Source organism: Nyctereutes procyonoides, unplaced genomic scaffold (genome assembly GCF_905146905.1).
Source record: "Nyctereutes procyonoides isolate TBG_1078 unplaced genomic scaffold, NYPRO_anot_genome, whole genome shotgun sequence".
Classification (NCBI taxonomy): Eukaryota; Metazoa; Chordata; class Mammalia; order Carnivora; family Canidae; genus Nyctereutes; species Nyctereutes procyonoides.
The window spans coordinates 31,226,093-31,252,724 of record NW_026575042.1 but is presented as its reverse complement, the minus strand read 5'-3'; the positions used below and the strand labels follow the sequence as shown (position 1 = coordinate 31,252,724).

Genomic DNA, 26,632 nt, shown 5'->3' with positions numbered 1-26,632 from the left:
CCCACCAGGGCATCCACATGGTTTCTTAAACCCTATGTTCTATTTCTCTTGCAAGTATCTCTTGCTTCATCTCATGCTGACCATGGAGTGGGTTCTTGGTAAGGTCAAGCAGCCTGGGTGGTGGTCCCAGGGTCCAGTCTGCATAAGCTCAGGGTGGTCCTGGCCAGAAGGCTCTGCTGGAACCATCCATCTACATCTTTCCCTTGCTGGCACTCCCTTCCCTGCAGCCATGTATCTTCTCATTCTTCTCCATCTGCTAAATCCATTGGAATGAGAGGCCTGCATATATGCCAGCACTTTTATCAGGATACCCATAAAGCACCCAGACCTGCAGGGCTGCAGTGACCAAAAGCTGGTGATGAAGTTGGCTCTGTGAGGGGGCATAGGATGTGAAAAGGTGCCGGCCGGCTCTAGGTAGAGTCTGATATCTAGTATCAAGGGGGAAAAAACGGGGGATTTCTGTATTTATTGGAAAAAGAACAAAGGCATACCTTTCAGGAAAGACATGAGACAGATTTTTTTCTCCCACTGTCCTCACCTTCCTCTCATGAGACTGCTGGGGAATTTGGTAGAGGTTAGTCACGCCTATTAATTCATTACTAATTTGGCTAGAGGGAGACTGGTCTTTTCCGAGCTTTATGAGCAGAAACTCGGGTGTTCTAAAACTGAACTCCTGTCCTCCCCCTCTGTATACAGCCCCCCACCTGGAGCCCCTGTCTCCCACACATTGCCTTGCCCCCTTCCTGGCCCCGACGCTGGAAACTCTGCCCCTTTTCTTCCACCTTGAATCGGTGACAGCCGTATCAGTTCAACCTCTGCAGGTGCCTCCCTGCATCCCCACTGCCCATTGTTTGGTCCAGACCTCGTATTCTCTCAGGCTGCTATGACAGCCCTCACACCTGCTGGGTGTTCCCTCTAATGCCAGCCATGTGCCAAGCCATCAAGAGGCCTCTGCAGCAACAGGGTACTGGGGTTTTTAGAAGCAACTTTGAACTAGACACATAACTGAGCCCCATGCTGGGCAAGACATGCCAAGAATTAGTTTTCCAGACCAAGAAGGGGGAGATAATTCTGTCCAGATTGTGAGCAGAGACACAGATAATGAATGTGTGCTGTGGGAAACTTGAGTAGTTTGACCTCGGTGAAGTTTGAAGGGCAAGGTTGTGGCAGCAGGTGTTACAAGCAATCTAGTGCTGCATTGCAAAGCAACCAAAAACTTTGTGCTTCAAACAATGCCAGCATTCAGTTTGTTCACAGATCTGCCATCTATATAAGGCTTGGTGGGATAGCTCATTTCTGCCCCATTTGGCATGAAGGCTGGGGCTGGAATCCTCCGGAGGCTCTTTCAGTAATGTCTGGCAGTGGATGCTGGTTGCAGATTGAAACTTTAGCTGGAGTTGGCGGGAACAGCAATACGTGACCGCTCCATGAGCAGGGAAGATTGGGCTTCCTTACAATGTGAGGTCTGGCTTCTAAGGGTCCCAAGGGAGAAGAAGCTAGACGGATCCTCCATCAGTGTCAGGACTCATCTTCAGAGGCCACATAGCATCACTTCTGCTTCATTCTCTTCATTAGAAGGAAGTAACAAAGATCAGCCCTGATTGAAGGGGAGGGAGACTCTACCTCTGATGAAGGAATGTCATTGTCACAGTGGAAGAGATGCATGTGGGATGGAAGATATTGGTTTAGCCATCTTCATAAAATACGTCAGTCACAGCAGGGCATGGATCCAGAGGCACGCAAGGTCTGGGATCTGTAGCATCTTAAATATCATGCCAAGGGCATTGGCTTTTATCTTATAGGAAGTGAGGGGGCCAGTGAGCGGTGTTAATTTGGGGATAGCCTGCTCACATTTGAGTTTGAGAAAGTTGTCTCTGGGGTGGTGGGATGGAGGGCTTTGAGGGGGCAGGCAGGAGGCTCGTGAGAGATTGCTGCAGTAATCCAGGGAGAGAGGTGGGCCTGGGGCAGGGCATGACTGGCACACAGAGAGCACGTCAAGTATGAGAGACACCAAGGAGAAATCAGGGGGCTTCCACCAATTTTAATTCAGGAGGCCTGGGTTTGGGCCTGACTTCTATATTTCAAAGGCACCACCACCTCCTACCAGGTGATTATGGATCAAAACTGAGTTAAGAACCACCAATTCAGCCCAATTACCTCACAGGGAAATCAAGGGCCCAAGAGGGCGGGAACTGGCTAAGGTTGCACTGTGAAGTGAGAGACAGGCCCCAAACTGGTTCACCCCAGGCATCTCGAGGGCCTGGCACATAAGCCCAATGGGCCAGCTGCATGCATTATGCTAGGCAGGCACTTTGGATCCCCCTCTCTGGACTTCAGTTCCCTGTTTGTAAAAGCCCTTAGACTGCTTTCAAAAACACCTTTATCATGAAATCTTAAGAATTCTGATGTATGAAGCAAAGCAGAGCAAAGGCTCCCTAGGGACACAGGGAGGGAGTGCTACCTCTACTTCCTTCTGTCCCTGGTGAGGAGCTGGGTGGCCGCAGGCTCAGACAGGAGACAATTTGGAGAGGCATGTGATTTTGTGGGTGTAATGGCCTCCTCAGATTTGGAGACCGTGAGCATGGTGCGTGGGTGGCAGCCAGTGACGGGCCCTGTCAGAAGCCCCAGGCTGGCCTCTTGAAGGCTCTGCCCTAGCAGGTAGGAGAGGGAACGTCAGCTCTGATCCCACAGCCTGGAGAGGGGCCCCTGCACGGAGGGTGGGCTTGGCTGTGTGAGGAAACGGAAATGAAGGTGGGGTCCCAGTTGCTGTCCTAAGATGCCAGCCCTTCAATTAAGGAAAGAACTTTGGCAGCCTGTGAAACATCAGGGCGCCCCGCCCATCCCTGAAGGAAAAGTGCAATCTCCAGAAAGGGGCACCTTACAGGGGATGTGGGACTTCTGGTGCTGAGCCTGCTCTGGCCCAACCCACCAGCTGAGAACCCAGGAAATCCCAGCGCTCAGCCTGGAGCCAACTACAGATGTTACAAACCACTGTCCACCCTCCCAGCTGTATCTGTCCCATCAACCCAAACCTCACATTCATGTTTACTCATTCCCACAGGAGAGGCATATGGGGTGGGGTAGGATGCAGAGACAATGCCCTGGGGCCTTCCCCAGGGCCCCATCACCCATCCAGGACCCCCAATAAGAGGTGATGACAAGCTGGGGGATATCCACTCAAACCGGGTAGCTTAAGAGCCTATTGTGGTACCTTAGAGGTGAGCCTCGGAGAATAGGTGTTGATGGTGGAGAGGGAAGTGGAGGACAGGTCAAGAAGAGTGAAGCAATGTGACTTGGGGTGTGTCATGCCCCTGGGAGTAACCTGGACCGGTTGGAGAGTAGCCTCCAGGCCTCCCAGGACACAGAGGGAGGGCACAGTGGTACAGTGAGAGAGCAAATCAAGGTGCTGAGTGCCCTGGGTGTGGGGCTGAAGAGTCAGGCCTTTGCCTTGGGGGCGCTTCTCCAGCCCTGTGGTTTTGTGGCGCCATTTATGCTGACTGCGATAGGAGTGGCGGGCATGAAGGCAATGGCGGACAGCACCGAGCGAGGCCATCGGGGAGAGCCCCGGTGTGGCCATGGTACCGTTTCACCCTCAGGACCATCCCATGATGGAGGTGTTCCCAAGTAACAGGCGAGGAAACAGGCCAGGCTGTGGACCTCCTGCCACGGAGGTCCCACAGTGGAAGTCCAGAGGCCTCACCAGCCGGCGTGTCTTCCCCCAGGTGTTTGTGCTCTGCCATGGCCTCCTGCAGCTGTGCCAGCTCCTGTACAGCGCCTACTTCAAGAGCAGCCTCACCACCATCGAGAAGCGCTTTGGCCTCTCCAGTTCCTCCTCAGGTCTCATCTCCAGCTTGAATGAGGTAAGCAGGAGGTTCTGGTCCCTCAGACTCCTCTTGTGCACCACCCCCCATCACAGGGTCTGGTTGGGGGCTCTGGGAGGGGCAGGGGAACGGAGAGCCAGGCTGTGCACGAGGGGAATGTGTTCTAGGGACTACTAGCTACATTGCCTGAGGCTTCCCTGCACCAGACTCTGAGCCAAGAGCCTCTGGCAGGGCCTGACCTTGGGGCCTAGTCACAGCAGCCCTGTGAGCAGGTGCTCTACTCCTCCCACCTGATGGATGAGGGCACCACGGCTGAGGGTGTGCAGCAGCTCGCCCCAGGTATGCAGGGCCATCTGCCGCCAAACCCTGGGTCTCTCTAATTGAGTTCTGTGGCCGCCCACAAGTGTACGTGGCCTCTGCTCATCCTCAGTTTCTGGAGTGGGGGTTGGTGATGAGTCTCAGGGATGCAGGTGGAGAAGTGGCCCCAGGCCTGGTGGCTCCTGTCTTATGAGGATCACAGCAGCCAGAGCTGCTCAATGGCCCTGACTCCCAAACAAGGTCAGATCTCTGTGACCTGTCAGCAACGTGGGTTTCACATGTCCCTCCGTGACTGCTCATCAAGGTCAGAGGAAGGTCGGGTGGCCCCAGAGATTGGGAGTGGGAGGTCAGAGGACAGGGCTAGCTAGGAGTCACTGGAAACCAGGGAGGAAGAGGCCAAGGAGGCAGCAGAGCCCCCTCCATTGTGGCTGCAACACCAGTGGCTCCGGGTAAGGAGGCAGGTCTCCCTGGCCTGGCTTCTCTCTTCTCTTTCCACAAGGCCCACCATTCTGGGGTGGAGGCAGTGGCCTCCCCCTCCCAGAGCAAAATTAGATCTTTCCTTGACTTAGTGGAATTCAGGCTGATGTGGTAATCCAGAGCCTGGCCCCCACCAGGGCAACTTCTGAGACGGAGCCGCAAAAGAAGGTGGGTTGCCTCCTGGCACCACCCTCAGCCACTACCTTTCAGTTTCCCTGTCCTCCATCTTGCTCCCAGCTGGAAGCGCTCTTTGCCCTTCACTCCTTTGCCCTCGATGGCCTACACAGCAGTGCCCTCAGGAGACTCTGCCCTGTGCCAGATCCCCCTTTCAGTCCTAGGAGTGGGGATGTCTCTGCCTAGCTGTGTTATCCAGAGGAGGAAACTTGCATCTAAAGCCTAAGTGCCCCATCCAGGCTGGCCACGTACACGCACACAGTGCAGCCAGCATCTGAGCCCGGGTCTGTCTCATGGCCGCTCTGAACCCCCAACCGCCTCTTCGACCAATCCTCCCTGCTCCCTTGTCCACAGCCCTGCTCTGCTCCAAATGCTCTCCTCCAAACACATCGCCAGAAGAATCTCTCTTGCCTCCCCTCTCTGCACGTATTCCGCATCATGGGCTGTCTCCCACACCTGGGGCACCCGCATACCTGCCCACATGCAGCCCATCAGTTAGCTCTACTGGCCTCAGACCCTGTCCTCTGAACTCCCTCCCAGAGCCACTGCTTCCTCTGCCTGCATCTGTGTCTGTGTGTTTTAGTGTGTATGCATGTGTGTGTGCACACCCGTGTTTCGGCTTCCTGGTGCCGCCGGTGGCCGGTCTACCTCTCCACGTGGGTTGTGCTCCTGCAGCGCTGCGAGCTCCCACACAGCGCTGATCACAGCACCCCTCACACGGAATGCACCTTCTTCATGTTGGCCTAGGACTTTAACAATACGCCTGGCACATGTTGTCCTCACTCATGGAGGGAAGACAGCCTCTCTGGCATTTGTGTCACTGCAGTCCTATCCCAAGACCCTGGCAGGCATCAGTAGTCAGAGTCCTCTTTCATGCTAAGTCCAGACTCTGAATCCTCCTCAACATGGTGTTCTAGGCACACTATTAATCAGTGTCAGATTAGTATCAGGCTGCCCAGTCTCAGAGCTTTCCAGATTGATGGGTGAGTGAAGGGGAGAGGAGGGCTGGGCACAAAAGGCCAACGGCAAGACCAGGAACTTGGCTTATGGGAGAAGACATGGGCATCTTGGTCTGTGAAGCAGCCGCTCCTCCTGCCCACTGCTAAAGGCCAGGTCTGAGCAGACAAAATCAGGGGAGCCCTGGAGGCCCCAGCCTGAATGTCTCCCACCAGTTTGCCCTGGGGCCCCCTGGGTTTGGGACCCTGATGGGCAGGGATGTGTTACAACAGGACTTGGTAACAGACTTTCCAATAATCTAACAGAAAGTCTACAGAGCTGTTGTAGGGGCCGCTGAGGGGGTGAGGCGTGGACTGTGGAGGCCCTCCTCTCCTCAGCTAGAACAGCTTCATTTATATATATAAAATGATATATTATATTGTATTATAGTATAGTACATTATGGAAAAACTTTTTGCAAAGGGACTCCACTGCTGAAGAAAAGTTTGGGGACCAAAGACTTAAGCCAGCATCAGCTGTAACAGGTGTGGAGGTCCCACTTTCTTCCAAAAAAAATGAGTGCATGCCCTGGGAATGCTGGAAGGGCCAGCCCAGATGCATGGGGCCTGGACACCCTAGGCCTCCTTGGCCTTTGGGGTGCTCTGTCATCCCTCACCCAGGCCCTCTAAAGTCAGCTTCAGTTAGCCTAGCAGACATAGTCTGACACTTATAATCAGTTCTTGAAAAAAATGCTGGAGAAATAAAAACATGGGGGAGATGAGCTCTAAGAAGCATAGGAATAAAGCTTTGCTTCCAGGTATGGGTTTCAGAATCTCCTGGATCAGGCTAGGCTGCCTCCCTACACACCCTCACACCCTCTTTTTGTATATATTATAAACCATATTACTCTTTTCCACAAAGGAGGGATCTTCTGGGCAATTGTGCCCTCTTGAAAAAGCCAATCATTTGTTCATTCATTTACTTAGTCAACAAATATTTAATGAGTACCACCTATGTGTCAAATATTGCTCTAGGTGCAGGGATCAGGAATGAACAGACAGATAAACATCTCTGTTCATATATCATTCTAATGATAAATATGACATTTGTTTATATAAAAAAACAATATTAATTATTTAATTTATTTATTTAAATAAATAAAACTTGGTAGATTGGGTTACAACAAATGCTATGAAGAAAAATAAAGCCATGGAGGAGAATGGTGGTTGTATTTTAAAATATATTTAAATATAACTAAAGTTATAAGTGGTATTTAATTATTATAAATGTAAGTTTTACCTAACTCCTTTTTTTATTGAGATATAATTGACATTTAACATGATATTAGTTTCAGGTATACAACATAATGATTGGGCCTTTGTATGTATTGCAAAATGACCACCACAATAAGTCTACATCTAGCACCTCACATGGTTACAACTTTTTTTTCTTCTGATGAGAACTTTCAAGATCTACTCTCTTAGCTACTTTCAAATAAACAATACGGTGTTGTTTAACTATAGTCACCATGCTTGGCATTATATCCCAGTACTTATTTATAACTGAAGTTTATACCTTTTGAGCACCTTCACTCGTTTCACCCACTTCACCTCCTTATTTCTCAGAGAAGCCCTTAGTAAGAAGTTACCATCTGAGCAGAGGTTTAAAGTAGGTTAGACGTCAAGGGAGTCCTGTGGACAGATGAGGGAAGGAGCAGCAAGTACAAAGGCTCAGAGGAGGGTATGTGTGTGAGTTAGGAGAACAGCTAGAGGCAGAGCAGCTGGGATGAAGGGAAGGAGAAGGGTGGAGGAGCACATATCAGAGCCTTCACAGAGAAGGGGTGCAGGCTCTGGAGGGCTCGGGAGGCTCTGGGACAGACTTTGCCCTTTATTGGTTGGGGTTTAAATGGAAGAAACATGGTTTGACTTGACCACTCTGTCTGCTGGGTGAATAGGCTACTGGGAGGCAAGAGTGGAGGCAAGGAGCCCAGGGTGGAGGCTACCATAATAGTTCAGATAGCATATGGTGGTTGCTTAGACTAGGAGGTAGCGATAAAGGTGGAGAGAAGCAGCTTCCAGGTGGCTGCTGAAGGTCCAGTTGGTGGGATTGCTGATGGCTGCATGTGAGTGTGAAAGAGCAGTCAGGGATGGTGCTCAGGTGTTTTGCTTGAGCCACTGATTGGTAGGATGCAGGTGCCATTGAGATGAGGAGGACTGGGGTGGGGCGGCCAGGTTTTCGAGGGGAAGATGAGACATGAGGTTTGGGTGTGCTAAGCCTGTGAGAATTAGAAGCACACACATAGCATGTAAAGCCATGGGACCGGATGAGCTCACCAAGAGAAGAGAGTGGAGGTTCAGGGAGTGAGCTATGAGAGTTGAGAGTTCAGGGAGGTGAGGAGGAACCAGCCAAGGAAATGGAGAAGAAGCCATCAGGGGAAGAAAATGAAGAAACTGAGAAACTCAGTAAAAGAAGTATTTCAGGAAGGAAGGAATGGCCACCTGAATCACATGGTGCCTAGAGATCAAGTAAAAAGAAAACGGAGAATTGGCCGGTTGATGATCTTGATGAGAACCACATACCAAGACTTTGGTTCCTGTTTCCTGAGACAGGGCAGTTGGTTTTCCAGCCAGAAGGAGGCTATGGTATGGACAGGGCAGGGCTATGGGTGCTGACATCCAGGGCTCCTCCAGTCCAGATGAGCTTACATTCTGGGGCAGAGGATCATCTCTTTGGAGGAGTTGTAGTCGGAAGATCTGCCAACACTCCGTTTTATCATTTTGGACCTTGCTCCCTAGGGTGGGCCTCCAGTTCCCTCCCCTGGCACAGGGTGGGGCTCAGAGACCAGGCCTCCCAGGGAGCACCAAGGACACAGAGTTACTGATGTTTGCAGCCAGAAAAGGAACTTAGGGGTGGCTTAGTCCTCCTCCCTCACTGCCAGGAGTGGAAGGAAGCCCAACGGGCAGGTCAGGAGCAGAGCTGCTGGGGCAGAGACCCACTTCTCCAAGAGGCAGTAGACCAGTCCAGTTAAGACTGGGTGCTTTAAACCCAGGCATTCCCCCATTCCAGCTGCCTCCTAGCCTCATAGCAAGGGCAAGTTCCCTACTATTCTGAGTCCCAGTGTTATCATAAAAAGAGAGTTGTTGCTTGATGAAATGAGATAGTACCCATTGCTTGGTGGTTATCCTGACTACCAGGCGGCATCCTTAGGGCATTTAGTTAGAGAGCATGTGATGTTCCTAGGCTTCCTTGGACTTTGCCCCAAAAGGGTTGGACCTAAGATGTTTGAAATTGAGGCTATGAGCTTTTCACGGTTTCTAGATACTTCCCTTTGTCTGGTCCAGGAGGCTGAGACTGGGAAGGGATTCTGACATAGGGGAGGACGGAAACAGCACATCTTGGGCCCACGGTGAGGCTGTCTGGGCAAGGCTGACAGTGGGCGGCCTCTTGCCTCTCTGCTTTTCCTGGAGCAGGTACAGTCAGGTCTCCTCTGTGGGTGAGTAGGGACAAAGTTTCTGGTCTCACTCGGCCCCTCTGCTCTCTCTGCAGATCAGCAATGCCATCCTCATCATCTTTGTCAGCTACTTTGGCAGCAGGGTGCACCGTCCACGGCTGATTGGCATTGGGGGTCTCCTCCTAGCTTCGGGTGCCTTCATCCTCACCCTCCCACACTTCCTGTCAGAGCCCTACCAGTACACCTTGGCCAGCGTTGGTAAGTGGCCTCAACTCCTGCTTCAAGGGCATAAGGAAAGAATGGGCATCTCACCAAAGTTGGTGGGGATGCTTCTGGGGCAGTGGCTACCACTCCAGGCTATGCTGTGTTCTCTTACCAGAAAGTGTCGTTGGCTTTTATTGTTTTGCTTCTCCTCGAAGCATATCTGAAAGTGAAAACGTGTGGAATTATGCAGAGCTTTGGAGCAGCCCTGGCTTGCTGAGGTCGGAGCATGCAGCTGGTGGCTCACCTCCCCCTGTGATTCCCTATAATTCCCTGTGCTTCATGCAAGGAATGATCCAGTGCACACAAGTGGGGATGCCTCCGAGCAGTGCCTGTGATGGGCTTGGCAGAGGGTCAAAAGCATTGCCCACGATGAGATCTGTGGATTTTCTGCATGTTTAATCCTGTGTTTAATACTTCCTGACATTTGTACATTCATCCATCATTCTTTAGGTTACAGTGCACTTAAACTGTGATCTCATTTGATTCTCCTGGACACCTGTGAAAGGAAGAGAAAAGGTCTAAGATGAGAACTTGGCACTCAAAGTTGTCCAGTAACTTTCCCAAGGGCACCAGTCAGTTAGGGAGAAACAGACCCAGGTCTCCTCATTCTTACGCAAATGGTCCTCCTGTAGCACAGAGTCTCTTGTTCTTAGTGATATGCCCTGTGGTAGAGAGAGATGTATGATGATTCTACCTAAGTAATAAACAAGGAATTAAATAACACAATATTACCTAGTGAGAGTTCCCTTTTCTTTAAAAAAATGTTTTATTTTTTAATATGAAAAAATCAAAATATAGCAAAGTAAGAAAAAATACAACAAACACGTACTGATCATTAAGATATATCTGTTTTCCTTCAGACACTTCTTTTATTTTTCCTTTTCTCTTTTAACAGATTTATTGAGACAATTCACATACTATATGTGTAGCTTACCCATTTAAGGTGTACAGTGGTTTTGGTATATTAACTTTTGGTTTGTGTGTGTGTGTGTGTGTGTTTAAGTAGGCTCCACACTGGGGATGGAGCCCTACATGGAGCTTGAACTCATGACCCTGAGATCAAGACCTGAGCTGAGATCAAGAGTTGGACACTTAACTCACTGAGCCACTGAGGTGCCCCGATTATGATATTTTTTAATGTGGTAAAGTATACATAAAACATAAAAGTTGCCATCTTAACTCATGGAAGTATACAATTCAGTGGCATTCATTATATTCATGATACTGTGCAATTATCACCACTATTTCCAGAATTTTTCCATCAACACCAAGCAGACACTACCCATTAAGCAATCACTCCCCATTCTTCCCTCCCCAGCCTCTGGTTATCTCTAATCTTCCTTCTGTGTCTATAAATTTGCCCATTCTAGATATTTCATTTAAATGGAATCATACAGTATGTGTCCTTTTGTATCTGGCTTATTTCATATTGCATCATGTTTTCAAAGATCATCCATATTGTAACATGTATCTGAATTTCACTTCTTTGTGGCTGAATAATATACCATTGTATGGATATGGCACATTTTATGTATCCACTCATCTGTTGATGGATACTTCGGTTGCCAGATACCTTTTTAAAAAAAGGAATAAGACAAGGGCATTATGCTAAGTGAGATAAGTCAGTCAAAGACAAATACCATATGATTTCACTTGTATGTGAAATTTAAGAAACAAAACAAAGAGTCATAGGGGAAAGGAGGGAAAAATAAAATTAAATGAAATCAGAGAGGGAGGCAAACCATAAAGGACTCTTAGCTCTAGGAAACAAACTAAAGGTTGCTGGAGGAGAGGTGGTTGGGGGGGTGGATGGGGAGTGATGGCATTAAGGAGGGCACTTAATGTAATGAGCACTGGGTGTGGCCACTCACCTGTAGTTGGTGTGCTTAATAAGCTCATTGCATATCTGTATACTTTTCTTCCTTCTAGTGTTAGGTCTTATTTCTTTAGTCTTATTTCTTTTTTCTTCTACTGGTTTGGAAGTTATACATTCCTAGTTATCCTTATATTGAAACATTTAAAAAATTATTAGAAAACAAAATTGACTTTTTGTTGGGGGTGAAACACAGTTCTATAAATTTGAACACATCTATAGATTTGGATAAACACCACAATCAGGATTTAGAACAGTTCCATCACTCCCAACACATCCATCATGCAATTCCTTCATAGTCACACTCTCCCCATCCACTGCAACCATTAGCCCATTTCCAACACTATAGTTTTATGGCTCTGAGAATAACACAGAACTGGAAACATAAACGTCTTGAACTGGATTCTTTCCTGCACTATAAGCCTTTGAAATTCACTGAAGTTGTTGCATGTATCTGTGTAGTTCATTCTTTTTTCTTGCATAGTAGTATTCCATTATATGGACATAACTCGGTTGACCCATTCATCCATCAAAAGACATTTGATTTGTAATGATGTGGATGGAACTAGAGGGTATTATGCTAAGTGAAATAAGTCAATCAGAGAAAGACAATTATCATATGATCTCACTCATGTGGAATTTAAGAAAAAAAAACAGGATCATAGGGGAAGGGAGGAAAAAAATAAAATAAGAAAAATCAGAGAGATAAACCATAAAGGACTCTTTTTTAAAGATTTTATTTATTTATTTGAGAGAGAGAGAGAGGGAAAGAGAGCACAGACAGGGAATGGAGAAGCAGGCTCCCCGCTGAGCAGGAAGCCTGATGCAAGGCTCAGTCCCAGGATCCTGAGATCATGACCTGAGCTGAAGGCAAATGCTTAACTGACTGAGCTCCCCAGTTGCCCTCCCATAAGAGACTCTTAACCAAAGGAAACAAACTGAGGGTTGCTGGAGGGGAGAGGGGCGGATGGGGTAACTGGGTGATAACATTTAGGAGGGCAATGATACAATGAGCACTGGGTGTTATGTAAGGCTGATGAATCACTGACCTCTACCTCTGAAGCCAATAATGTATTATATGTTAATTGAATTTAAATAAAATTTTTAAAATGCCAAACAAAGGAAAGACATTTGAATTGTTTCCAACTTGTACAAAAAGAAGGTTGCTATAAATATTTGTGTATAGACAGGTTTTTTTGTAAATATAACTTTATGATGTTGAACATCTTTTCATGTGTTTGTCATGCATGTATTCTCCTTGGCAAGGTGTTTGTTCAAGCCTTCTGCCCATTTTGTAATTGGATTGTTTTCTTACTGTTGAATTTGAGAGTTCTTTATAAATTCTGGATACAAATTATTAATTGGATGGAAGGTTTGTAAATATTTTCTCCCAGTCCTTAGCTTATCTTTTACATTCTTTTAAGTGTCATTTGCAAAGCAAAAATTGTTCATTTTAATGAAATATAATTTATAATTCTTTTTTCTTTAACATATCGTGCTTTTAGTGCACATATAACAACTGTGGTTAATTCCACATCAGGAAGATTTTCTCCTATGTGTGCAGTTCTGTTTTTTGTTTTTTATTCTTAAGTTTTACAGCTTTCCGCTTACATTTCGATCTATGATCCATTTGAGTTAATTTTTATAGGACTCTTTTTCTTCTTCTTGCATATGGATATTAAATAGTTTTAGCATCATTTGTCAAAAAGACTATCTTTTCTCCATTAAATATTTTTGTACCATTATTAAAAATCAACTGGTCATACTTGTGTGGGTCTTTTTCTAGACTTTCTATTCTTTTCCATTAGTCTATGTGTCTGCTGTATCACACTGTCATGATTCCTGCAGCTTTACAGTTAAGGCCTAAAATTGGATACTATGATTCTTCCAACTTTATTCTTTTTCAAATTGTTATATCTATTCTTATTCATTTGCCCTCCCATATAAATTTTATAGTCAGCTTGTCTCTAAAAAAAAAATCCTTCTGGAATTTTTATTCGAATTGCATTAAATTCATAGATCAATTTGGGGATGCCGAACACATTTATCCAGTCTACCAATCCATGAACACAGTATGCCTCACCCTTAACCTTACATTTTAACACTGACCTACAATTTAACAAACTCTAAAGCTGACAAATGTCTCTATTCTCCAACAAAGTAAGGATGCTAGGATGTTTTACTACTCGATGTCCTCTTCCATCTTCCATGTTTTTGTTGACCACTGGCAGGTTCTGCCAGTACCTATTATTATTATAGTCATTGTTGGTTATAAATAAATTAGCACTTATGCATATTTACCCACAAGTTTGCTTCTTTCTTTGCTTCTTGCATTTCACCTGCTCTTGTTGGTTTAATTTCCTTTTTCCTGAAATACATTCATTAGCATTACTTTCAGGTGGGACCATGGATGAGAAAATCTCTAAGACTATGTCTTAAAATGTAAGTTTTACCCTTGTCCTTGCCTCATGGCTTGGCTGCAAGCAGGATTTTAGTTATTTCCTCTCAATGCTTTGAAGTTACCAGGCCTCTATCTTCTGGCTCCTCTTTCTAGTGTTGGGACTTCTACCTCAGTCTCATCATCATTCCTTTCTGAGAATTCCATTTTTTCTCTGTAGTTGACTTTAAGATTTCCTTCTCTTCCTTGAGATCTTACATGTCTACTATAATGGTTTCTAAGTATAGGTTAATTTTTACTTATCTGTTTGGAAGTTCAGTAAGATATTTCTTTTGAAGATTAAGGTTTTTCTTTGATTCTGAAAAACTTTCAGCCAAAAATATTCCCAATATTGCATAGCCCTATTTTCTCCCTTCTTTCTTCTAAAAATGCATGTGATATATATATAATATATATTCATGTCTGGCCTCCTTGTCTCCTGTCTTTCATAGTTTTGGGTGCTTTATTCATCCAAGCTGCCTCCTGGGTGATTTCCTCAGGCAGGAAATCTCGCTGCTCACTTTGTCTCTCTCCAGCTCTCTCAGTTGGATCCAACTCATACTCTACATTGTACATTTTAATGGCTCTCTATATTTTGCTAATTTCTAAAAGTTATTATGATAGTTTTTCAAATCTGCCCTATTTTCATGTTTTTGATGGTGCCTTATGATTTCTATTTTTACTTTGGTCTCTTCAATTATTTTAAACATTTATTTATTTTATAGTATTTTTCTGTTTGCTCCTGTAACTAAAGTTTGGGGAATGTTAAGCCTCCCATGTTTTGTGTTTGCTTGCTCTTGCTTGGGGTGGATTATTTACTGTATGTTTTACAATGTTTGACTGTGGGATCATTTGCAGTGGGATTTTTTTCCCTGTAGAAATTTTGCGTGATCTGAGTTGAGGATATAGCCTTACAAAGTGGTTTTACATTTGTATTCACTCAGCATCCCAGGAACAACACTGCTTTGGAGATAATTTTATGATAATTTATTGGCTTGGGATAAACTTGTACATGTTTTAAAGGATGTAAGAAGAGGCAGTGGTTTTGTGATGAGCAGCAATGAGAGGCTCAGTCCACACATGCTCATCCTTGTCCTACTATATTGGAATTGAAGATGTCTGAGAGTCAATGAGCCACCAAAGACTATACTAAGGGAACTGATTCTGATTTTTGTTTACCTGTTTACTGAAATGTCAGGCATTTTGGGAGGGGTCATATGTAGAAGTCAGTTTTAAGAGTTGAAACAGAATGACTGAAGGGATTCTTTTTTTAAAAAAAAGATTTTATTTTTTATTTATTCACAGAGAGAGAGAGAGAGATACAGAGAGAGAGGCAGAGTCACAGGCAGAGGGAGAAGCAGGCTTCATGCAGGGAGCCGACGTGGGACTCGATCCCGGGTCTCCAGGATCACACCCTGGGCTGCAGGCAGAGCTAAACCGCCGGGGCTGCCTGACTAAAGGGATTCTTTAAAAAAAGATTTTATTTATTTATTTGAGAGAGAGAGGGAGAGAGCATGAGCGGGAGAGGGGCAGAGGGAGAAGTAGGCTCCCCGCTGAGCAGGGAGCCCCACGTGGGACTCAATCCCAGGACCCTGGGATCATGACCTGAGCTGAAGACAGATGTTTAGCTGGCTGAGCCACCCAGGCAGCCCAAAGGGATTCATTCCTTTCTGGGTTGTGAGACCTCTGGTAGGGAGAGACAGGTGGCTGGAATGGAAAAAGAACAGAGCCAGAGTAGCAGTGTCTAATGATGAAATGTCTGTTGGGTCTGATCATGGGAATCTTTTGCATTGTGGCCTTGTATATGTGTGGACTATGTAGAGACTAAATCCTTCCTCAAGTAGCTCCAGGAGGAAGACAGACCCAAAGCTAGGGGCCCTGCCATGCTCTTTCTCCTCCTCAGTCTAGACAAGGGATTTGAGGCCAGTTCTGAAGGAGAGTTGGGTATTGCTGGCCACCCTCCCAGAGAGCCCTGTGCCAAGTCCACTCCAGACCCAGGGCCCCTGCCCTTCCCCAGCAGCATGAGGACTGGGTTAATGAAATCAGCAAGGGAGCCTGGGGCACTGGGGCCAGGCTGAGGGGAGGGCATCCTGCCAGGCACCACACACTATGGGTCGGTGGGTTGGCTCTCCGCAGCCTGGGCCACATACCAATGGCATTTGCTTCGCACAGAGCAGCCACCACAGAGGGTGGTTAGAGATGGGCGGGCCTCTGAAAATAATCACTCTGCTCCTTGTTAGGGATGGTCCATTGGCTGGGGTTCAGCCCACCACAATCCTCCCTGCTCAGAGGGAAACACTCTGCCATTCCCTCCTTGACCTCAGTGCTCTTAGCCAAACTCCAGTGAGAGGGAACTGAAGGGGACTGGGACAGGGACCACGGCTAGCCTCTCAACCTGCCCGGGGAACTGCAGGCCAGGAGAGGAAACTTTTTCGTTGCTGTTGCTCTATCTGTGTAAATTCTATTTGCAACAATGAGGCACAGCAGTCTTTCTTACTCTGGCTGGGGTCAGAGCAGCAGCTGGAAGTGCTCAGGGCTGAGCCACCTTCAGAGCATTTTCCCAGTGCCAGGGGTGGGATGAGGAGGACTTTGGCCCAGGAGCCACATCGGTGGGATCCATCTGGGGCTGTGTGCTGGGTACCAGTACAGCATGGGTATGTGCTATGCTAATATGTGCAAGTAAAAATATCCAGAAAGTCTCACTTCATGGGAAAAGTTTGAAATGCAACTCCTATTTCAAGTATATTCCTACGGGAACTTTAGTTTTGAATTATGCAAGGCAATCAGGAACAAATGAATTTTATTAAATGCACTGCCCTGAGTCGTGTTCTGGAGTCAAGCAGTCCTTGGGAATTGGGACTCACAGTGCAGCCTCGGGCCATCTCCTCCTCAGCTGAGTGTCAGTTCCTCCCTGTATGAAACGGACACTTGCTCACAGAGGTACAAGGGCTGGGAGAATGCATGCTCAGAATTTAGCCTGTTAAATGTTGACTTTTAAAACTGGAAGTGGTGCGGTGGGGCACCTGGGTGGCTCAGTCAGGTAAGTGTCTGACTTCAGCTCAGGGCATGACCTTGGGGTCCTGGGATTGAGCCCCATGCAGGGTCCACACTCATGGGGAGTCTGGTACTTCCTCTGCCCCTCCCTCAGCTCATGCTCACGCATGCTCTCTCTCTCTCTCTCCCAAATAAATAAATAAAACCTTTGAAAAAAATAATTGGCAGTGGTGGAGACAAGATATGTATTATGCTGGGTAAAGCAGGGTCCCAAATGAGGAAGCACCCTGCTTCCCATAGCAAGTTGAGTCTCACAGCTCTCGGCTGTGGGTTGGGCATCCTGGGGGCATCTAAAGGCAATTTCTTCTTGGTCCTCACTGTAGGTGTTCTGCTCCACTCAGGAGCAGGGCTCCTCCCTCAACAGAGTCCCTGCTGCATCCTCCTTATGTGAGTCCATAGGATTTCTCTCAGTTGAAGCATGGGCTGCTCTTCTGCTCCAACAGGAGTTGGAGCAGCCTGGTATGATGGGTAGAGCACGGACTTCAGCATTCAAATGAATCTCAGCCATTTACTTGCCAAGGCCCCTTAAGCAAGCTACTACCTTACTCTTCTAACCCTGTTTCCTTATCTGTAAAATGGGACCCATAATAACTTCACTTTCAGGGTGTTCTGAGGGCAAAATTAACACAATATAGTATAGGTAAAGTGTCTGGCCCATGTTACCTGTCCAGCACATTTTTCTTTGTCTGCCCTTGTGACATTTGAAATCTGTTACTCCTAAGTAATGACCCCCAGACCTATTATATCTTGATTTCGTCCCCTTGGAGCAAAGCTACTCCAGAAATGAACATGGGAAATGAAGAGTAACTGTGTATTTTAGGAAAAAATAAAGAGGGGCTGAACATTGTGGGAATCATGGAGACCTTTAACAACTAATTGCTAATTTTAAAAAGGCCAGGCAGACATTTATGAATGTTTAGATTTTCTAAATGTCAGAGGGGTCCGGAAATGTGCCGTGGCGCCTTTAGAGAAAAGACTAAGCTACCCAGCCAAGCCTCCAAGACCACTTCTGGAAGGCTCAGAGAGGTTTCAGTAGATGGGAAACAGGCCAACATGACACCAATTCCCTTAGGAGATAAGGGAAGGGTCTTCGGAAACCAATGTCTGGCAGGACTAGGTGTAACCCGTGAATGCTTCTAAGCCAAGGCCAGAGGGAAGCTGGCCCCTACACAGACAATGGATGCGCACAGGCAGGGAGCTTCCTGTAAGATAAGAAGTGGGGGTTGGATTGTATTTTTGAAACAGTTGGGAAAAGAAAGGGAAGAGTCACTTTCTAGTCGTTTATTCATAAATGTGCCAGCTTACCCATGCTCATTCATCCCAAGGGTGTCCCTGGGAAGGAGGGTGTGAGGAGGCATAAGGAGGGGAAGCCTCAAGCTCCTGGGTGACTGGGTCCCTTCCTCAGTGTATAACACACAGGGCCTAGAATCAGCGCCCCAACCCCCAGCGCAGAACCCACTCCACTGAACTGTGGAAGCCATTCAGGGTCCTTCACTGAGAGAACTGCTCATGACAGATAAGCTCAGGGCTGTTCAGTAGTGAACACCCTGCCATGGTGTAAGATGGGTTTGCTCAGAAGTTGTGCAGGGGGACAGGGGAAGTGTGAGTGTGTCTGTGGGGTAATTATGTATAGATGTATGTGTGAGGGAAGTATTTTATGTGTAGGAAGTTTATGAGGATCCCTGGATGGCTCAGCGGTTTAGTGCCTGCCTTCAGCCCAGGGCGTGGCCCCGGAGGCTCGGGATCGAGTCCCACATCAGGCTCCCTGCATGGAGCCTGCTTCTCCCTCTGCCTGTGTCTCTGCCTCTCTCTCTCTCTCTCTCAGTCTCTCTCTCTCAATCTCTCTCTCTCTTCCTGAATGAATGAATAAAATCTTAAAAAAAAATAGCGGACCATCAGGCTCTCTTAACATCTGTTTTGTGGGCAAGCCACAGTCTCCCACCTTGACGAGCCTGGAAATGAGACCCTATGTTCTCCTAAGTCTCCAGCTGAAGTCTGAGCAGAGAGACCTGAGCATGGCTCCCCCTTCCAGTCAGGCCCCCAAGGCTTGTTTAGTCATTTCCTCTGTTCAGAAATGAGGCTGGGGTGGCAGCCCTGCTTGGGTCTGGGGGGGGGGGCAGGGGGTAGGCAGTGCTAGGCAGCAAGCTGCATCCTGCAAGTTGTGTTCTGCACTCTGCTCCCCTGGGGAGAGTCACTTCTCCAGCATTCCTGGCTGACTGTATGTCTCGGGCATGGTGGGAGGTTCTGGGAGGTGGTGGTGGTGGGGCGTCTCCTTGGGAGAGTCAGCACACAGGGTGGAAAAGAAAGAGTGGTGACTATTCCACTGGCTTTGGGCACAGTTGGGAGTGAGGGATAGCCCCACAGAAACAGAGTCTGGGTCCTTGTTCCACTGGGGAATATGGTTTGAAGCTCTCCTGCAGGAGGCCTGGGGCTCCCTGAAGATCCCTGGAGAACACGGAGGAACTTTCTGCTCTTCTTGCCACACCTGGTAGAGCAGAACTGCTGGCTGTGCCCAGACACCTTCTGCGACCCAAAGGTTTGGAATGGGAACCATCAGGCACATTTGGGCAGTGTGGTCCCCACCGGGAGGCAGGAAACCTGCAAGAGCAGTTTCTTTCTCTCAGGGGCAGAAGGATTCTTCAGGGTCAAGAGCTTGGATTGGCCACCATCCAAGGATGTGAGGCTCAGAGCTAAAGGGAGAAAACTGCAAAGAGAAGTCAGGACCCACGTAATGGTGTTAGGAGGTGGGGACTTTGGGAGGTGAGTAGGGCACCAGGGTTGTGCCCTCATGAATAGGATCAGAGCCCTTATAAGAGATCAAAGAGCTCCCTCACTCTATTTCTGCCTTGTGAGGACATAAGAAGTCTTCAGTCTGCCACCCAGAAGAGGTTCTCATCAGAACCTCTGTGTGCTGGCTCCCTGATCTCAGACTCCCAGCTTCTAGAACTGTGAGAACATAGATTTCTGTCATTTACAAGCCACTCAGTCTATGATACTTTGGTATGGTAGCCCAGACCGATTCTATTAGATTCATTCTCCTTGATTGGAGCCCCTCCTTAGAGCCTCATGCCTAATTTTGAGTTTTCAGGTTTGGACTGTCTTATTAACTATTCCTCTCAGCTTTGTCATTTGTGTCATTCACAAATTTTCGCCCAAGCCTGTGACAATAGCATTGGGTGGTGTGCAATTAGGGCCACCATCTTCTGGGTCACACTGGCCCCTTGATGCCAGCCCTTGATGTGCTTTGAGCCAGTTCTCCCCAAAGGACTTTCTAGCCACATGTCCGCATCTTGTCTACCAGGATATCATGACAGGCTTTGTCTAAAAGACTTCCTCCAGTCAAGTAACACCATGTTACAACTTCCTGCTGGTCTGCAAGCCGCACTAACAAAGGAAATGAGGTTGGTTTGGCATGACTGGCTCTTAATGAACTCATGTTGGCTCAGCTAATCACTTTTTTTTTTTTTCAAAGAGCTCCTCATCAGCCTGTTGAATAAATCTGTGAAGAATAAGTTCTGCTTCACTACCAGTTGGGGGGGTGTGTATATTAAGCTCCCATCTCTTCCAATATTAAAATTAAATGGCTCTGAGCCACCATCCAAGTATATCTTCCTTCACTCCTGTCCACTGAGAAACTGTTTTGTTGATGAGCCAAGCCAGGCGATGCCTCCTTCCTTGGCCTGGTGGCAATTCCCCAGGGTTCAGGGGCAAGGATGTGGGTGGGGCAAACCCCTTGCTGGCAGTGTAACATCCAGTGTCGTTTCACCATGCACAGTGCACCTGCCCTCTCACGTCTGGCTCATTGGTCACCTGGCCTCCTCAATACAAGTAAGCATTTTCCCTGGGGCCCCCTCTAGGGCGGGGTGATGGTGTGAGAAGGGGTGTCCAGCCTCAGCCTCAGAACTAGTCTTGCAAACTCAGTCTGAGAGCAGAACACAAGAACACACTCCTTCCACTCCCCCGAGCTCACTCTTTTCTCTCAAAGATATGAACCCTTCTAAGCAGCTCCTTTATTCTAATCCATCCTCTGCTGGTGATCTACACTGATCTTACTTGTCTCTAGTTTCTAGACCCAGTCCCTAAGTTCTTAGAAACCTGGGCTCTATTGCCTATCTCTAGGATTCCACCATCTTCCTTCTCCATTTAAATTTCTCAAAGTTTCTAGCCTCTTTGGATGATGTTTTTATTTGATCACTATGTCCCATGTTATAAGATACTCACTATTTTTAATCCTAATAAGAATATTGCAAGGTAGATATTATTATATCTGTTTTGGGATGAAGACATTGAGGTTCTGAGAGGCCCCCAATCAGTGAGCAGTAGAACCAAGATTTGAACTTGATTTATCTGGCTTCAAAATGTGAATTCCTTTCACTACCCCATGATGTGTCTCAGGCTGTCAAACCTAATTCTGTTGGGTTTCTGCTGATACAGACTCTTTTCTCCTAGTTTCCCAAAATAAAACACATTTTGGGATATGCATATGCCCATAGAAATTATTTTGTAAGTGGAGACTTAGTCTAGTTGGAATAGACCACATATTATTAGCGGGACGTTATGGAATATCAGGGTTTTGTGAACTGCACTGAGAATCCAATCACTTCTGATGTGTGAACAACCTACTTTGCAAACCACTTTGAGATCTCAAATCACGACTGAGTTTGGGACAGTCTGTTCCAGGCCTGCTGGTGGGTGTTGCCAGAGTTTCGGGAAGAACTGTTGAGAAGCTGAATTTAGGAGGATGAGGAAATAGGTCCTTCAGAATGGAACATGCTGAATGAGTTTCCCGGGGTTTGCTGATAGCCTGAGGGTTTGGCACCTTGGCCATGTTTCCAAAAAACTCTCCAGAAGCACCCCCTCCCCAGCCTTTTCCTATTATTCTCTAATAATGAATTGCTTCTGAGGCTTGGATCTTGCCTCACTTGACCCTACTCACCCACAAACCATGCCCCCTTCTGAGCAGGGAGGTGTGTGTGGCTTTCAAGGAACGTAACTTGAAGAAGGACTCACTGCTGCCCTTTTGTTCCCTAAAAGACCTCTCTTTCCTCTACCAAAATGATGAGCATGACTAGTCAAAGGAAAGCCCCATTTGCTGTGGCCTTCTTATGTTGCTTGACCCTTCTAGGGTCCTCTCTCAGACCCCGTTTCAGATCTTTGTGTAGAGACCTCTTATACCGTTGGCCCCCTCCAGCTGACTTCAGCCTGGCCACACATGGAATGTGTGTCCTTGAACAATGGAGTGGCTAGACCTTAGTTTGCCCAGATTTTCCCTGTCTCTGTAGGTACCCTTCTAAGGAAGCCGACCTTCCTGCCACAAAGTCCTCTATCTTTCTAAACCCACTGAGGGGTCCAGAAATTAGAACTGAATCTCTGAATTTAAAATGTGGAATGAGTCAGAGGGTTGACTCACGTGCAGCTGGGGTGGTGCTGGGGTAGCTGGAGGAGGAGAGAGGTCCCAGCCTGTTTCTGGTTAGCATTTCACAGCCCTGTGAAAACTGGCACAGTTAGACTTCTGGTGTCTTGTGGGAAAAGAATGTGTTCTGATGAGCTTGAGCCTTCCAGAAGTCTGCCTCAGGGAAGATGAGAAACAGACTGGCATCCCTCTAATGAACAGACTCCCCTACCTCCTTTTCTGAGGGCCCTCCAAGATGGAGGAAAGAGACCTTGGGTGGGCAGGCACCCTCTGGAGTCTGTGGTGGCTGGACTAAGCAGGCATTTCTCTGACCTTACCACAGGATTTGATACGGTGGGAAGGTCAGAGCTAGCAACATCAGAAGACGAGGTTGATGTGCTTCCATAAGTCAATGGAGAGTAACCGGGTACAGGCCCCTTGCTGAAATGCTTGAGAAATGGGGAGAGATTGTTCTGTCTCCTTCAGATGGGCCTGAGCTCCTAAAAGAAGCTGAGAAATCCACTCCAGGGAGAAGGGTGGAGTGGGGCAAAGAAAGCCAAGTTCCCCACCTCCCCACTGGTTTTGCCAAAGTCTTCTGATAGAAGGTCTTTTCCTCTCCATCCTTCTAGCCCTTGGACTCACCGATCCCTGTCCTCTAGATTTTTAGGGGAAGATCCTAATGGTCTAACGGTCTAAATTCTAGAAGACTCCACTCTCACCAGAGGAAGCCGGCCATGGCCACCCACTGCAGGAGTCTCAGGCGTGAATTCTTAGGAAGCCTACACTATGTTTGTCTCTGGCATAAACACCTGTGCCCACATCAAGCCAGGGAGCAGCAGGTCCTACCCATTGTTGCACCCTGCTCTTCCTGGCTTCAGGGCTCCCTGCCTCCAGGACAGCCAGGTGCTACATCCCTGAGGGCAGTGCTACCTGGTGAAAGAAGCCTTGTCTTCTGCAGGTGAATTTCGTATGAGTCACGGCCTGGGCCAGAGTGGATTTGGCCCCAGTCAGGCCTGGCATAAGGAAAAGAGAGTTCATGAAGAGATCTTGGATCGATTTGGAATGCAGAAGAGCCAAAGAGGAACTCCAGAGACTTGCAGTTGGGGCCAATTTTAAAATACACATTTTAATAAAGGCAGTTCCTGACACGGAATTGACATTCGAAAAGTTAATAATAACAAATGACCCCCAGAGGGTTTTGCCTCCTGGACATTTCATTAGGTGGAATTTTGTGAGGATTTTTGTGGCACTGGCATACCGTGCAATGTGCCATGTGAGGATTTAATAAGCCGGTCAACATTTCTATGATCTTCGATGACCATTAAATGTCCCACAAAAAAAATAATTTTACCAACCAAGCCAGCAACAGTGTTCTAATAGATGTGAATGTCGAAAAATAATAAGAGATCAGAGAAATCAAGAACTAGACTCTTAGGGATCCCTGGGTGGCGCAGCGGTTTAACGCCTGCCTTTGGCCCAGGGCGCCATCCTGGAGACCCGGGATCGAGTCCCACGTCGGGCTCCCTGCATGGAGCCTGCTTCTCCTTCTGCCTGTGTCTCTGCTTCTCTCTCTCTCTCTCTCTGTGACTATCATAAATAAATTTAAAAATTAAAAAAAAAGAACTAGACTCTTAAAAGAAACACTTATTCTTTAGGCCTTCATCTACCATGTGCCTGTGCTCCAGCAGCTAGCCTGCCCTCGTGTGTCCCACACACGTGCCTCTGGGCTGCGCATCACAGTCTGCACCACTGCAAAGCCGGCCAGCCCTCCCCGTCCCTTGTGCAATGCACCATCTCACCTATTTTGCTATCAAAATACCTCTTTACTGGGTCAATTCCACTCCCTGCACATAGGCCTTGCAATCGGTCTTAATGCTTCCAGTGTGTTCGTTGCACTGCTCCCGTCATGATCTTCAACCTTCCAGGATTTTCCTTAGGATACAATCCAAACCCCTTCCCAGGACACACAAGCCCTCCAGGAGCGGCCATGCCTCACCCTGCTTAGACCTGCATGCTGGTCATACTGAACTTTATTTCATGCCATTCATTCCCCCTCCCCCACCAGCCCCTGATAACCACCATTCTACTCTCTTTCTATGAATTTGTCTATTCTAGTTTCTTCATATAAGTGGAGTCATGCAATGTTTGTACCTTTGGGTCTGGCTTTTTTCGGTTAGCATAATGTCTTCCATTTTGTATGTAGCGGGTATCAGAATTTCCTTCCTTTTTAAGGCTCAGTAATATTCCATTTTATGTGTCTATCACATTTTGTTTATCCATTCATTTGTTGATGGACATTTGGATTGTTTCCACCTTTTTGGCTATTATGTATAGCCCTGCTATAAATGCTGGTGTACAAGTCCTGCTTTAAATTATTTGGGGTATATACCCAGAAATGTAAATGTTGAATCTTATGGTGGTTGTATTTAAGTTTTTTGAAGGAACTGCCATACCATCTTCCATCACGGCCGCACCATTTTGCATTCCTTCCAGCAATGTACTAAGGGCTCTAACTTTTTCTTCGTCTTATACAAACAACACTTTATGTTTTCTGTTTGCTGTCATTGTTATTGATAATAGCCATCCTGATGAATGTGAAAGGATATCTCATTGTGGTTAGGATTGGAACAATACTGTGGTTGCTTCTTCAATGAACTGTGTGCCACAGTAGGCTGAAGTTTGTGAAGGCAACACTCATGCCTTTGTCTCTGTCACCTCCCTGTCCCCTACTCCAGCAGAGTGCCTGCCCACAGTCGCTATTGGCCAAATAACTGACCAACTGAGGATGAATAAAATTTGGTCCAGGAGGTTTTTCAGGACTCAGCATTCAAGTTTTCCCCTGTCTGGATGACCTTAACAAGAGGACACCTTATCCTTCCTTGGTGTTCCTGGGACAGGCCTCCTGTTCATTCCATGGGAGAGTTCTGTAGGCCAGGAGTTTTCAAATGTGCCCTATACAAACATCAGTGTAGAGGACAGGTAGGGGTGGGACTAGGGGGACCAAGCATGTGTGCCTGGGGAAGAGAGAGAGCAATGAGGAGGGCAGACCCTTACCCCACCATCCAGGGCAGGCTGGGGCACAGTTGAGCATGAGAGGCAGATCTGGTCCACAGCCCTCATATTTCCTCTCCTTGGGGCTTTGAGGCCTACATAGATCAGTGCTTTACCCTCTCTGGCAGTACCTCAAATGAGAATTAAAGGGAATTATGTTAGTGTGAAATGACAAACTCATAGAGCAAGATCAGTGATGTTAGTGGTGTCCATTGGCTTGGACAAGGTATGAGAAAAAGGGATCTTCTGGAAGAGAGCCCTCAAGAGCTCTTGAGGCCTTGGAGAGCTGACAGTGCTGATTGGTTAGTGTGGGCCAAGTTAAAAACAATGGCATGGAAGTGGCAGTCACAGGCAGCATGGTGCTCACAGCATGCTGGGAGTCTCTGGGACCCTCCCAGAAAGGAGGGATTGAACTTGAAGGTCTCCAGTCCTTTCCAGCAACCCAAATTGTAGGATTCTTGGTTGCTGCCCACATTCAGTAAGGACATTAAATGCCTTTGTGTGACACAGTGCCAGGCTTCTCCAGGAATCAGGCTCCAGGGGTCATGACACAGGAGGGATGCATCCCAGGTGGGGATGACACTATCCTCTGTGTCTTCTGTGAGCCTTTGTCCTGCTAAAGAGAACCACACCCCAGGGACCCCAAGTCCGAGGTTGAGCACAGAGCATTTCAGTCCAGCAGGCCTGGATTTTGATCCTGGATCCCCCTTTTTCAACTGAGCAACCCTTTCCTCTGGGAATACCGGTATCAACCTCCATGATCAGCTCCCTGCCTGTACCCACAGAGGACAAAGAATGGATAGCCATGGGTGGAAGATTCCTCTCACCCAAGAAGGGCTGCTCCTGGAACAGGGAGCCCACACTCTGACCTTTGTGTCTACAGTCACTTCCCAAAGGCCTGAGAGAAAGGCCAGATTTGGAGGCCAGCTGGTGGAACTAGAAGACCAGGTGGTGGTTACTGGCGTGCTCTCTCATTACAGGGAACAGCAGCCACTTCCAAGCTGAGCTCTGTCAGAAGCACTGGCAGGACCTGCCCCCTAGTAAGTGCCATAGCACCACCCAGGACTCCCGGAAGGAGACCAGCAGCATGTGGGGTCTCATGGTGGTCGCCCAGCTGCTGGCAGGCGTCGGGACGGTGCCCATTCAGCCATTCGGAATCTCCTATGTGGATGACTTCTCTGAGCCCAACAACTCACCCCTGTACATCTGTGAGTCACAGGCTTGAGGAGGGCTATGGGGATGTGGCCGCGTCCTGAAGTGGCACTCGCTCAGGTTTGGGGGGAAGACATGTGGTTTGAATGCCAGCTCTATTACCTAGCAACTGTGTGATCCTGGGCAGGTGACTGGACCCCAGGGCCCCAGGTTCCTCTCCTGCAGAGCGGTAT

The 26,632-nt window shown here is 47.5% G+C and overlaps 1 protein-coding gene across 1 annotated transcript in view; it reads left to right on the top strand.

Annotated features, from left to right (window-relative positions):
• SLCO2A1 (solute carrier organic anion transporter family member 2A1) overlaps window positions 1-26,632 on the top strand; it is an 80,282-nt gene that overhangs the window by 33,172 nt on the left and 20,478 nt on the right. Inside the window, exons 2-4 of the mRNA XM_055321722.1 lie at window positions 3,723-3,860; window positions 9,272-9,434; window positions 26,228-26,455. Of these exons, the coding sequence (XP_055177697.1) occupies window positions 3,723-3,860; window positions 9,272-9,434; window positions 26,228-26,455 (529 nt within the window). The remainder of the gene's footprint in view (window positions 1-3,722; window positions 3,861-9,271; window positions 9,435-26,227; window positions 26,456-26,632) is intronic.